The sequence below is a fragment of the Neoarius graeffei genome, chromosome 14 (genome assembly GCF_027579695.1).
Source record: "Neoarius graeffei isolate fNeoGra1 chromosome 14, fNeoGra1.pri, whole genome shotgun sequence".
Lineage (NCBI taxonomy): Eukaryota > Metazoa > Chordata > Actinopteri > Siluriformes > Ariidae > Neoarius > Neoarius graeffei.
This window is the reverse complement of record NC_083582.1, coordinates 52,110,807-52,124,762: the sequence shown is the minus strand read 5'-3', so window position 1 is coordinate 52,124,762 and position 13,956 is coordinate 52,110,807. Positions and strand designations below refer to the sequence as shown.

General features: G+C 43.6%; 1 protein-coding gene across 4 annotated transcripts in view; it reads right to left on the bottom strand.

Moving 5' to 3' along the window:
- Window positions 1-375: 375 nt before the first annotated feature.
- The window catches only part of vti1a (vesicle transport through interaction with t-SNAREs 1A), a 202,834-nt gene continuing 189,253 nt past the window's right edge, over window positions 376-13,956 (bottom strand). For 2 of the 4 annotated variants that reach the window (XM_060939950.1, XM_060939951.1), the window contains one exon: window positions 376-5,255. In XM_060939950.1, coding sequence (XP_060795933.1) covers window positions 5,162-5,255 — 94 coding nt within the window. In that variant the 3' untranslated portion in view covers window positions 376-5,161. The remainder of the gene's footprint in view (window positions 5,256-13,956) is intronic. The other 2 variants (XM_060939952.1, XM_060939953.1) reach the window with 1 other exon arrangement.

Sequence of the window (13,956 nt, the reverse complement as noted above, 5' to 3'; positions counted from 1 at the left end):
TGAGCAGTAGAAGAGCAGAGAGCGAGTGGAGAGGAGCAATGTGTTTACAGTGTAAGATGTGGGTCAGTCCAGCCTCTTTGTTCACTGTGTAGCTGTAGAGTGCCTACACACACATACAAACTCACACACTCTAGTGGCACAGTGGGGTACAGGAGACAAAGGGAGCGAGTGAAAAGTACACGGCTGGTGCTTGACCGTAGTTGTAGCTGCGGGTTAAAAAGCGTAAACGGCGCTGCATTTGTATTCCTTCCTCCTGATCGCTTTGGAAGCGCCAACTTGCAACCCAAGTTCAAAAGGCACATCGTGGCGACGTGCGCTTGACGTGACACACCAGAGCTAATCGCAGGCCTAATGAGCGGTGAAAACACACAGTGGTGTTGAAATACAATACTGCTTTAATGACAGTGTTACAACTAGACAAGCACTCGACACATCCACAGAGATCACAATCCATAAAAATCACTGACAAATGAAAGCAAAGGAAGAATAGGAACAGTAGTCACGCTAATCGAGAGAGATGGATGTGATCAGTAGGAAGTCTGCGTCCAGATGCAGTGTGCACTCTCAAACACACGCAAATATTATACCAGGCACATGATCACAGCAAACACATCCATGTCCAATCCATGGACATTTACTATAAAAAGGGAGAAACTGTTTCCAGTTTCTGGAACAATATTGATGGACATCATTTCAGGTTCATGTCATTCAGTATTTCACAGATTGTTAGACTGTGTCATGTATGTACAACTTACACTTATACACAATGGTTTGGACAGGGACAAAAAAAAAGTGCTGCTGTTCTCCACAGCGTCACCCTCCACAAGAACCTTTCCTTGTACTGGGGAAAAAATTAACTGCCACACCAACAGTTTTAAGCAAACAGGTTTTCAGTTCTCAGCACTGAGAAACATGTCAGAATTCTTAGCTGGTCATGATGACCTCATGTATACATTTTGAGCTTAAAAAAAAAAAAAAGACACTGGAGTGTTGCTTGAAATTGCTAATTTATAAATAAAAGGAAGCTTTTCCACTGGCTCAGGTGAAATTATCAAGACGCACTATAGCACTGTGTGTACGCATGCTCACACTTTTACACTGTAGGTCTATTATCAGTGTTTCATCATCAGTGAACGCGAGGGCTGTGGTTAATCACTGTTCCTCTGTCAGCTGGCTGAGGGCCTGCTAGCTAAAGATGGTTGACATCAACTGAATGACACGTTAAAGTGTGAGCCCTCCTACTGTTATAGTTCTCCCCTGGATTAAGACGCAGCCTATCAGAAGGTAGTGACTATTCCATAGCTCATGCTGCAAGAGGAGAAAATGAGGGGGAGCAGGAAGGAGCAAAATAGGAAAGTGTGTGAGGAGGGACTAGAAGAGGGAACAAGGAGGAGAGCAGGCTAAGGAAGAAAGAAGGGAAAAGAGAGTGAGGACTATGACTGAAGGAAGGAGTGAAGGGCATGAGGAGAGGAGAATGAGGAGAGGAAAATGTGGTGGGGGAAGAGGAAAAGAGAAAGAGGAGAGGAGAAAGAGAAGAGGAAAATGAGGAGAGGAGAATAAGGAGAGGAGAATAAGGAAGGGAGGGGAAAGAGGAGAGAATAAGGAGAGGAGAATGAGGAAGGGAGAGGAGAGGAGAATGAGGAAGGGAGAGGAGAGGAGAATGAGGAAGGGAGGGGGGAGAGGAGAATGAGGAAGGGAGGGGGGAGAGGAGAATAAGGAGAGGAGAATGAGGAAGGGAGAGGAGAATGAGGAAGGGAGGGGGAAGAGGAGAGGAGAATAAGGAGAGGAGAATGAAGAAGGGAGAGGAGAATGAGGAAGGGAGAGGAGAATAAGGAACGGAGAGGAGAATAAGGAAGGGAGGGGGAAGAGGAGAGGAGAATAAGGAGAGGAGAAGAGAATGAGGAAGGGAGAGGGGAAGAGAAGAGGAGAATGAGGAAGGGAGAGGAGAGGAGAATAAGGAGAGGAGAATGAGGAAGGGAGAGGAGAATGAGGAAGGGAGGGGGAGAGGAGAATAAGGAGAGGAGAATGAGGAAGGGAGAGGAGAATGAGGAAGGGAGGGGGAGAGGAGAATAAGGAGAGGAGAATGAGGAAGGGAGGGGGAAGAGGAGAGGAGAATGAAGAAGGGAGAGGAGAATGAGGAAGGGAGAGGAGAATAAGGAAGGGAGGGGGAAGAGGAGAGGAGAATAAGGAGAGGAGAAGAGAATGAGGAAGGGAGAGGGGAAGAGAAGAGGAGAATGAGGAAGGGAGAGGAGAGGAGAATAAGGAAGGGAGGGGGAAGAGGAGAGATGAATAAGGAGAGGAGAAGAGAATGAGGAAGGGAGGGGGAAGAGGAGAGGAGAATAAGGAGAGGAGAATGAGGAAGGGAGGGGGAAGAGGAGAGGAGAATGAGGAAGGGAGAGGAGAATAAGGAAGGGAGGGGGAAGAGGAGAATAAGGAGAGGAGAATGAGGAAGGGAGGGGGAAGAGGAGAATAAGGAGAGGAGAATGAGGAAGGGAGGGGGAAGAGGAGAATAAGGAGAGGAGAATGAGGAAGGGAGAGGGGAAGAGGAGAGGAGAATGTGGTAGAGACAGGGAAAGAGGAGAAGAGAATGAGGAGAGGAAAATGTGGTAGAGAGAGACAGAGGAGAATAAACAGGATAGAGGGAGATGAGAAAGAATGAGGAGGAAGAGAGCAAGCAAGGGGAGAGGTGATTGTGGAGGATAGAAGGATGAGAGTAAGGAGAAGGGGTGAAATTAGAGAGCAATGAGAAGAAGGAAAGAGAGAATATCGAGAGATGGGAGGAAGACGAGTAGAGAGTGACGAAGAAATAATGAGGCAGAGGGAGGAGGGAAAGAAGGAGGAAGGGAGGGAAAGGAAAAAAGAGAGAGACAAAAGAGATATAGAGAAAAGGGTGTGTGGAGAAAAATAGATGCAGCAGACGATAGCAGCAGCCTGCTGAGGTATCAGAAGACACGGCTACTGTTTAAATAATAAAAAAGGGGATATAAACAAATCATTAGCCCCCTAAGAGTTGTTTAATGCAATTTCTTAATGAACATAATAGTCAGAAGGCATAATGAAAGAAAATAAAAACATCTAAACGGGCCTCAACTTGTCATCAGTGCTCAATTATTTCCTTGTCAAGTTGTTATGATTTAATGAGCCCCAGTGGGACTGACGGCTGTCAGTCAGCCCTGACTTTTTGACACCATTACAACTTCAAATAGAGCCGCAGCCACGCTGCCTTCCACCAGCCACTCACTACTGAGAGGATCTGACAGGCCGAGAGAGAGAGAGAGAGAGAGAGAGAGAGACTCAGCGAAATGCACACACACGCACAACAAGCAAAATATACTCTCAGCATGCCTGGATTCAACACACACAGGTACTTAGATCCAGTGCTCTCTCTCTCTCTCTCACACATTTCTAAAGGAGAAGAGAGGACAAACACACACAGAAGACATGTAGACACTCAGTCCTGTCTAGGCGTGTTGATGAAAAACTCAATCACTGAGGTCATTATATTATGAGGTTTGTCAAACAGGCAGGATTCTGCCCCTTTTCATCCTCCCGCTTCCTCTTCTCTCCTTTTTTGTTCATTTATTCCTGAACTTAATGATAACTCTCGACGGGTTGGCCCCACATGGGACGGACAGAGACACACTATTTTGTTGGCCATTAATTTGGTGCTTTGAAGCCCGAGCTGTGAAGCAGAGGCAGAGAAAGCCCCCCACCATGCTGCTTCCAAAATAAGACAATCTACCCAGCCTGAAACAGAATACCAAATGCCCTCTGCCTGTCTGTCTGTCCATCAGGCCCTCAGCCAGAGGAGGAGAAAAAGTGTGCACACGTGTGTGTGTGTGTGTGTGTGTGTGCGCGCGTGCGTGCATGCGCGAGAGAGGGAGAGGGAGAATGAATATCTGTAACCTACAGTGGGAATAATAAACACAGTATCAATAGGTATGCTCTGTGTGTGTGTCTTTTAAATGTCCATATGTGAACAGACAGTTTATTTGAGCTGCATAAATCTGAAGCACTGGTGATTTCGGAGTCTGCACCATGTCCTCATCATATAGGACACCGTAAAACATCAACACGCACTTGTACACTTGCAACCAATCAAACACAATAAACCACTGTAGTCTGAACTCTATGATTAACACCATCATTCACCAGGAGGTGGTCCTACAAACGAAAGAAAAAAAAAAAAAAAAACACACTATGGATCAAAAATGAAAAGCTTCATCATGTTATTTCATGCAAAAGTTTTAAAAATAAGAAAAAAGATAAATTAACTGCCTTCAGAATCAAAACCATACACACATCTCGTTTTTGATCCATATACAGTATATGTACGGCTTTGCATTACACAGAAATATATATTATGCAAAGATCAATTAAAAAAATATATTTAATGAAAGAAGGTAAATACATCACAATAATCATTTAAAATCAAGAGAGATATTAGTAATGTGCGAGTGTGTTAAACATTTATGCCGTACATTATTACTAAATCTGTGGGGGGTCCTTAAGTTTAAACTGGGTCCCAACTAAGTTGCCCAAACACACACACACACACAAGGCCTTTGCTGACCTTAGAGGAACAGTGTGAGAAGCTACCAATCCTGGATGAAGTGCGACTAGGAGAGGCGTGTGTGTGTGTGTTTGCTGCTAAAGGCACTGACCTTTGGGCTGGGTGTAGTGTGTGATTCTGCTCTGTGTGCTGCACTAGAGACCTGGCCCAAGCCTTCCTGCGCACGTCACACACCCAGAAGAGGGCAGGGACTAGAGGTGTGTACACATGTGCATGCAAAAACACACACACACACACGATTCTGACATAGAATAAGCAATACTAACAACAAAATGTTAAAATAACATAATATTGAAGCCCCTTTTCTTCCTCTGTCATTATTCCATCATGTGGACGATGTATGTGGAGGTTAGTCAGATGGAGGTCCCATGCAGAAGGTTTGAACAGGAAGGTCCTAGCAGCACGACTGGAACAGGGCAGAGGGTAAAGCGGGTGTGGATGTGTTCCACGGGAGAGAGTGGAGAGGAGATCACCTGTCACTGCCCACCAGGAATGATTCATATGAACAATTTGTCCTAATTACTCCAGCGTGCTTTTGTTGCTATTAATCACACACGCACACATACACACACAACCCGTCAGTGGAGATCAGTGGCCTCGCAGATTGAAATAGATGGCCAGGATGATGGTGAGGAGGAGGATGGCGCCCAGGATGAAGACCAGGATGCGGTTCTGAATGACCCTGCACACAGACAGAGAGACACACAGAAGTGTTCATGAAATGAGACACTGTATAATCACACTGTAACAATAATGTTTACTCTCAAACATTGTGAAGGTCTAAACCTGAACATTACAGCTCTACAGCAAAAGTAGTAGTGCGCTATATTAAGAATTATTTACAACCCCGATTCCAAAAAAGTTGGGACAAAGTACAAATTGTAAATAAAAATGGAATGCAAATGATGTGGAAGTTTCAAAATTCCATATTTTATTCAGAATAGAACATAGATGACATATCAAATGTTTAAACTGAGAAAATGTATCATTTAAAGAGAAAAATTAGGTGATTTTAAATTTCATGACAACACCACATCTCAAAAAAGTTGGGACAAGGCCATGTTTACCACTGTGAGACATCCCCTTTTCTCTTTACAACAGTCTGTAAACGTCTGGGGACTGAGGAGACAAGTTGCTCAAGTTTAGGGATAGGAATGTTAACCCATTCTTGTCTAATGTAGGATTCTAGTTGCTCAACTGTCTTAGGTCTTTTTTGTTGTATCTTCCGTTTTATGATGCGCCAAATGTTTTCTATGGGTGAAAGATCTGGACTGCAGGCTGGCCAGTTCAGTACCCGGACCCTTCTTCTACGCAGCCATGATGCTGTAATTGATGCAGTACGTGGTTTGGCATTGTCATGTTGGAAAATGCAAGGTCTTCCCCGAAAGAGACGTCATCTGGATGGGAGCATATGTTGCTCTAGAACCTGGATATACCTTTCAGCATTGATGGTGTCTTTCCAGATGTGTAAGCTGCTCATGCCACATGCACTAATGCAACCCCATACCATCAGAGATGCAGGCTTCTGAACTGAGCGCTGATAACAACTTGGGTCGTCCTTCTCCTCTTTAGTCCGAATGACACGGCGTCCCTAATTTCCATAAAGAACTTCAAATTTTGATTCGTCTGACCACAGAACAGTTTTCCACTTTGCCACAGTCCATTTTAAATGAGCCTTGGCCCAGAGAAGACGTCTGCGCTTCTGGATCATGTTTAGATATGGCTTCTTCTTTGAACTATAGAGTTTTAGCTGGCAACGGCAGATGGCACAGTGAATTGTGTTCACAGATAATGTTCTCTGGAAATATTCCTGAGCCCATTTTGTGATTTCCAATACAGAAGCATGCCTGTAATGTGATGCAGTGCCGTCTAAGGGCCCGAAGATCACGAGCACCCAGTATGGTTTTCCGGCCTTGACCCTTACGCACAGAGATTCTTCCAGATTCTCTGAATCTTTTGATGATGATATGCACTGTAGATGATGATATGTTCAAACTCTTTGCAATTTTACACTGTCGAACTCCTTTTTGATATTGCTCCACTATTTGTCGGCGCAGAATTAGGGGGATTGGTGATCCTCTTCCCATCTTTACTTCTGAGAGCCGCTGCCACTCCAAGATGCTCTTTTTATACCCAGTCATGTTAATGACCTATTGCCAATTGACCTAATGAGTTGCAATTTGGTCCTCCAGCTGTTCCTTTTTTGTACCTTTAACTTTTCCAGCCTCTTATTGCCCCGTCCCAACTTTTTTGAGATGTGTTGCTGTCATGAAATTTCAAATGAGCCAATATTTGGCATGAAATTTCAAAATATCTCACTTTCGACATTTTATATGTTGTCTATGTTCTATTGTGAATACAAGATCAGTTTTTGAGATTTGTAAATTATCGCATTCCGTTTTTATTTACAATTTGTACTTTGTCCCAACTTTTTTGGAATCGGGGTTGTAATAAAAATAATTTAAAAATATTTTCTTTGGAGGCCTGCTTGATCATCCCTAAACAATCCAACACCAGTCAGATGAAATTTCATTTCTGCACTTGATCTCAACAACAGATTGTTGAACAATAGATTTCCAAGTTCAAAATGTGGCATTTCACCTTCGGCCTGAAAACTCAGCTCCATATCCAAGGGTTACTTCTGGTTTGACGAGGTTTTTGTCTCCACAGGTTCGTTTTTACACAAATATTTTTCGATTTTAGTGCTAATACTACTTAATTCATTTTGTTCTAGTGTTTTAATATGCATGGAGATGGAGAATAAATGAATACAAATATTCCATACCCAAGCTGGATTTGTACATAAAATGTGTTTTTTGCTCATAAAAATTATTGCCATAAATCTCCATAAACTCTCATGTCCGGTGTTCACCTCTCCCAACTTTCAAAAAGGACAAACACATTGCAAAAAGATTTACAGTAGAGATTGGGAGTCAAAGTGGATGTGTCACATGCGAGTAAGGAAGTGAAGAGGAGAGTAAGGGAAAGGCAAACGGGCGAGACCCTAGGGTTGGTGTGCGGTGGCAACTCCTGTTCCAGTCACTCCTGATAAATGACAGAATTATCCCATGTGCTGACATGTGGAGAGAGCAGGGCCACTGTCCACTGCACCAAACAGGAGATGAATAACCCACACCCTTGCCATTCATCACCGCTGCAGCCAAGCAGCAGCACCCTGCTCTCTGCCACACACACCCACACCATGCTCTCCATAAAGCTCTGAATACACACATTCTCTTAAAACGTACATACAGCTTCACCTGATCTGCTGTGCAGGTGAGCTTGCAGCAGATCTCCTCTCATCCACATATTCCATCATGTTTACTAGATCACCCCAAAACTATCCGGCTTCAATCAGATGAAATTTCATTTCTGCACTGGATCTCAAAACGGACTGTTTACTGCTGGGCTTGATTGTGGAAGGTGTCATTAATGCGGTTTCATTTTTACAAAAAAGACATCTCATTTCGGGCGGCACGGTGGTGTAGTGGTTAGCGCTGTCGCCTCACAGCAAGAAGGTCCTGGGTTCGAGCCCGGGGGCTGGCGAGGGCCTTTCTGTGTGGAGTTTGCATGTTCTCCCCGTGTCCGCGTGGGTTTCCTCCGGGTGCTCCGGTTTCCCCCACAGTCCAAAGACATGCAGGTTAGGTTAACTGGTGACTCTAAATTGACCGTAGGTGTGAATGTGAGTGTGAATGGTTGTCTGTGTCTATGTGTCAGCCCTGTGATGACCTGGCGACTTGTCCAGGGTGTACCCCGCCTTTCGCCCGTGGTCAGCTGGGATAGGCTCCAGCTTGCCTGCGACCCTGTAGAAGGATAAAGTGGCTAGAGATAATGAGATGAGACATCTCATTTCTGTAAATTGAGAGAAAACGTTCATTTATCGTTCTTATTAACGTTTCTTTCATGTATTATTAATTAAATAACAACAATCATGTCTCAACTTTTGCTGGACACTGGGCAATGGTTCGGGGGAAGCCTTTCATTTGAAGCTGCTTGCTTATAAAATCTCAGAGTGTGAGAAAAGCCAGCAATAGTAGGACAGCAGAGGATAATGCAAAGCTAGATATTTGATAGTGGCAATGGCAAAACGTCAATAAAAAATGGGATTATTAAGAGCACACAGTCTGTTATAGAATTTGGCAAAGATTTTACTGAGATCCTTTTGCACAGGTGACTAACAATCTGAAGAAAGTACTGAAACTGCACGGTCTAAAACCGGCTTTATAGTCACTTGCATTTGACTGCTTTCTTCCGTCCCGGACCTCAGTATAACCTTCTTTGCCATGAAACTTTAAACTTGGAAAAAACATTACTCGACACCTGTTCCTGGGAATTCTGAGGTTTGAGATATCGCACTGATACTCAAGTTCACGTGAAGCAAACCACAGTCTACAGGTTTAAAGTGGACCAGTGACGGGTTCCTGGGATTGAAACCTGTTTGTGGACTCGGGTGGATGTTGAATAACTTTTTGGCATCAGGTCCAGAAAAAAACAATAAGTGTGAAAATGCCCTTAAATAACCGTATTAAGCCGTGCTGGTGAGAGTGACCTGTGACTGTATACGAGTTGGTTATAATATATGAGTGGGCTAATGTAACAAGGGTAGAAGGTTAGTACACACATACACAGCATTCGCTCTAAACCAGAGTTATTCAAGCTTGGACAGCTGCAGAGTAAAGTTCTGTTCTGATTGGCTGATAAGCCTGCATAATTCTGAGCATATTCATAGTGGAGGACATTAATCAGAGCTTGCTTAGCAAGGCCAGATCTCCCTCATGTCTCTTTAACTAGCATGCATTATTTACACTGATTATTTACACATGCATACTACACACACACACACAGAGAGCGAGAGAGAGAGCAGATGTTCACAGGAAGAACCTGATGTCCAGTACTGCAAAGAGCTGAGAGAAAGAGGAAGGGACCAGAGCCGAGTTATATTCTGCCACACTGGGAAGACTGAGAAGGGACACCGCTATTGCTCATCACCCATGTCTATTTCTGTGTAGAAACACTACACCATTGTTTGGGTGGTATACTGGCACAAATAAGAAACTGGCTGAAAACAGGAGATACGTCTTTAAATATCTAACGTGGTCAAGCAAAACTATAGACAATTGATTTATTTGCCTTGAAACATCACTTGCAAAAGGCCTTAAAGCAGACATGAGGCTGTGGACAGCAGCTGCTTTAAGGCTGGTTTATATTTTTGGCTTTCAGTCTTACATGAATAACGATGGGATGCCTTTAACTGCAAAATAAATTTCATGGAGCCCTCAGCACAAATTTATTTTATGAACATAATACGACTATTCAAATATAAGGGTCATTATTTAAATGTGTGTGCAATAATAGTTTGGCTATTTGTTAAAGCTGTGAATCTTTTTTCCGTTCCTGAAACACATCAAAGTCCGAGTTAACATTATTTATAGGCTACTTGATTTGAAGTTATTGAGGTTTTTCATTCAATCATTTCTCTTGGTCGAACATTCCTGTCTTCACAGCACCCACTCACTGAACAGCAGAACGACTGACAGCTTTGGTGGAGCACCTACCTATTTAAGGCCAAGTTTACATTAGACCATATCTGTCTCGTTTTCTTCGCGGATGCACTGTCCGTTTACATTGAAACGCCAGGAAACGGGAATCCGCCAGGGTCCACGTATTCAATCCAGATCGTGTCTGTTCCGGTGCTGTGTAAACATTGAGAATACGCGGATACGCTGTGCTGAGCTCTAGCTGGCGTCGTCATTGGACAACGTCACTGTGACATCCACCTTCCTGATTCGCTGGCGTTGGTCATGTGACGCGACTGCTGAAAAACGGCGCGGACTTCCGCCTTGTATCACCTTTCATTAAAGAGTATAAAAGTATGAAGATACTGCAAATACTGATGCAAATACTGCCCATTGTGTAGTTATGATTGTCTTTAGGCTTGCCATCCTTCCACTTGCAAGTGGTAAGTGACTTGTGCACAGCGGCTCAGTCCCGAATCACTGCTCGTGCGCTTCACTCGCGCGCTCTGTGAGCTGCGCAGGGCCGGAGTGCGCACCGTCCAGAGGACACTCGCTGTTCAGGGCGGAGTGATTTGGAGCGCAGCCGCTGAGGAGGAAGCGATGAGCCACACTGACACATTTCAACTTACGTGCCGAATTAGTCATGTGATTAGCGTATCCGTGTATTGGCGTTGCTGTGTGCACGCTAATAGTTTTTAAAAACGTTAATCTGATGATCCGCTGATACGGTCTAATGTAAACCCCACCTAAGGAAAGCAGGATTCATGATCGTAGGTGCTCTACCTATGATGACCCCTGTGTCATCAGCCTTTAAAGGACATGGGACATGAAACATAAATGCACGCTATATCAGTTTCTTTCCATTAAAAATATGAAATAATTGCATCAACAAATACAAAATTATCTATTAAATTCAGCAAAATCGTTATATTCGTGATTATACGGCATTTCTGCTTGAGCTCCGATATGCATATTTTACAACCGGAAGAGCCGCTGTCACGTGATCATACGTCACAAAAACTTTCGGGTACAGCACAAGCGGGTAGATGAATATGGAGAAGTGTGAATCGTGATGATGACGAATGCGACAAAATAGTTTTTGTGTCTTGGATGACAAGAAAATTGTTTCGTTTTTAGAGTGTTTAACGTACATTGAACATCATGGTGTATTGCGACCTCCCAGTCAGTCAGACGCGCTGTTACTCCTGTTAGCAATGTAGCTAGGCTCAGCATGGCCAATGGTATTTTTTGGGGCCGTAGTTAGATGCGACCAAACTCTTCCACGTTTTTCCTGTTTACATAGGTTTATATGACCAGTGACATGAAACAAAGTTCAGTTACACAAATTGAAACGTGGCGATTTTGGAAAGATTTTGGATTATGGAAAGTCCGCACTATAATGACAGGCGTACTAACACCTTCTGCGCGCTTCGACAGCGCATTGATACCTTCACTCGGAGTTGTACCATTATTTTTTTTCGACAGGGCGGACGGACCAGGGCATTCGCCCGCCTGGCCGTGCCCGACGAGGAGCGCTCTCGGCCGGCTTGGGAGGCAGACGGCAGCCCCTCCTGGAAGTGTGGTTTTACCATGGGCCTCATGCGGTAAGGATTAGTATTATAATTTTGGGTGTATCAATTATTGATTATCATAATTCTGACTCGTTTCGCCATTTTGAATGTTTTCATCTCGGACTCTGGAAGCATTGTGTCTCAATCAAGCTCGAAAAATATCAGAAAAAAAAAAAAACTATCTTGCAACGGACTTTAGCTAGATCTAGGATGAACTTTCAATGTATGATACAAAAATAATACTTCTTTCAACAGATCATTAGCCTTTGAGCAGAATTGTTTTTAACTTACCAGGAAGTGTTATCGAGCCGACCGCTTTCAGTTTCATGGGGACTGAATGAACTCTCACTCTCAGAATCATCTGACCCGTCAGAGTAAAGACAAGATCTATGTTCATGTGAATTTCCAGCTATCGGTTCGAATTGATAGGGTCTAACTTCACATCTCTGTGAAACATCGGGAATGTCACTGTCGATGGTGTCCATTTCGGTAACCTGTTTACATTAGATACCCAAGCGCTGGCTCCTTGAAAAGTTTTTGTGATGTCACGGGTCACGTGACCACTTAGCTAATTAACGAATCATTGTTTTACGCTGATGTATAAAAAAGTTGAATAATGTGATGATTTTCACATTTTTGACGCCCTGCAGTGATTTAGATGGCATTTCTTATGTCCTTTATACATAATTATACCCAGAAAAAAAATCCATGTCCCATGTCCTTTAAGCTGACCACATGTTGCTCCGTGCTTGGGCCCTCAGTACAAGCTGAATAGTGGCAGTGGTGAAGCGCAGTGATGTGATAAGTGTGAGAAGGGGAGAAAGAGAGAGAGAGAGAGAGATGGAAGGCCATGCTGTCTGGGGTTTGATAGAGACTCTGTCATATGCTGAGCCAGGCCCAAAAAGAACAGAGTAGAGCAGCAGCCATCAAACTGCATCCATCTTTTCACTCTGACACATGACAGAGGGTTGGGGGAGAGCTGCTTGTGCTGTCTCTCTTACACACGCACGCACGCACGCACACATACATACACACACACACACACATTTTATATTATATATATATTATATATATATATATATATATATATATATATATATATATATATATATATATATATATATACATATACACAAACACATACATATATATATACACATACATACACACACACACTCTGAGCATGAAGTACACTACATGTCCTACATGGAGCCAGGCACGGCAAACCGCAGTGGCAGACAAGAGTCCCGGTCTTGCCAAAATAACTCTTTCCAAAAGCAGAAGCCAAAATTACACTCAGTCAATGGGTTAGGAATATTGCCCTAAGCTCAAAAAGAGTTTGAGGGATAGAGAGAAGAAAGAAACAGAAAGAGAAGCAGGAAAAGTCCGTTTATCAGGGGAGGAGGTGGAGGAGAGGTTGCTCGGAGACAGACAAAAATAATGAGGACTTTTCTGTCAGGAAAAATTTACAAAATCATACCCGTGTTATTAAAATTTAAAATCCCCCCCTCCCCCCCCTCCCTGTGTTTTTTCTCACTCTCCCTCTCTCAGTTCTCCTTATTAGTGGCTCTAATGAGGACAGTGATACACCTCTACACTGGGGGAAGGGGGAGCTGTTCCCTTAAGCCAACACCATTCAACAATAACACTCCTGACCCTACTGGGCACGCGCACGAGCACGCACACACCACTCTGAAAAGACCCATGAAAACTGAGGTGGTTTTTTTTTTTTTACTAGGGCAATAAAACAAAAAAAAAAAACCAATCCAATCGCTGTCGGACTGTTCTGAATTTTCCTCCAGCCAGGATTTCTGCAGAGAGAATTAGAGAGGGAGAAATAGAAAAGTGGGAAAACAGTGAGAGAGGTAGAGAGAGAGAGAGAGAGAGGGGGAGCAGTGTCGGCATGATCAATGTGTTCACTAATGGTTTGACTGATGGACATCATGCTCTGTGTGTGCTGTAAAAGTTGGGGGGTCGGAACGGAGCGTGTGATCACAAACTAACAAGGATAAATGTTTTATCAGGCTCTCTTTACTGTGCTCTGCACACTGCCACGTGAAAGAAGCCTTTATAGGGCCTTAGCCGTCAATGCCTCATAAATACACACTCACTTAGCTGACGAGTTCTCTACACCGCAAAAAGCAAGAAGAAAGGTCTCCTTTGAATTCTGTTCACTCTTCACACTCTGATGGATGTGCAGATAGTCTACCTGCTAAAGACACATTTCGACGAGAGTTCTATGATCTACAAGGCTCAGGGACTTGTAAGACTAATATAATGCCTTTTTAACCTACAA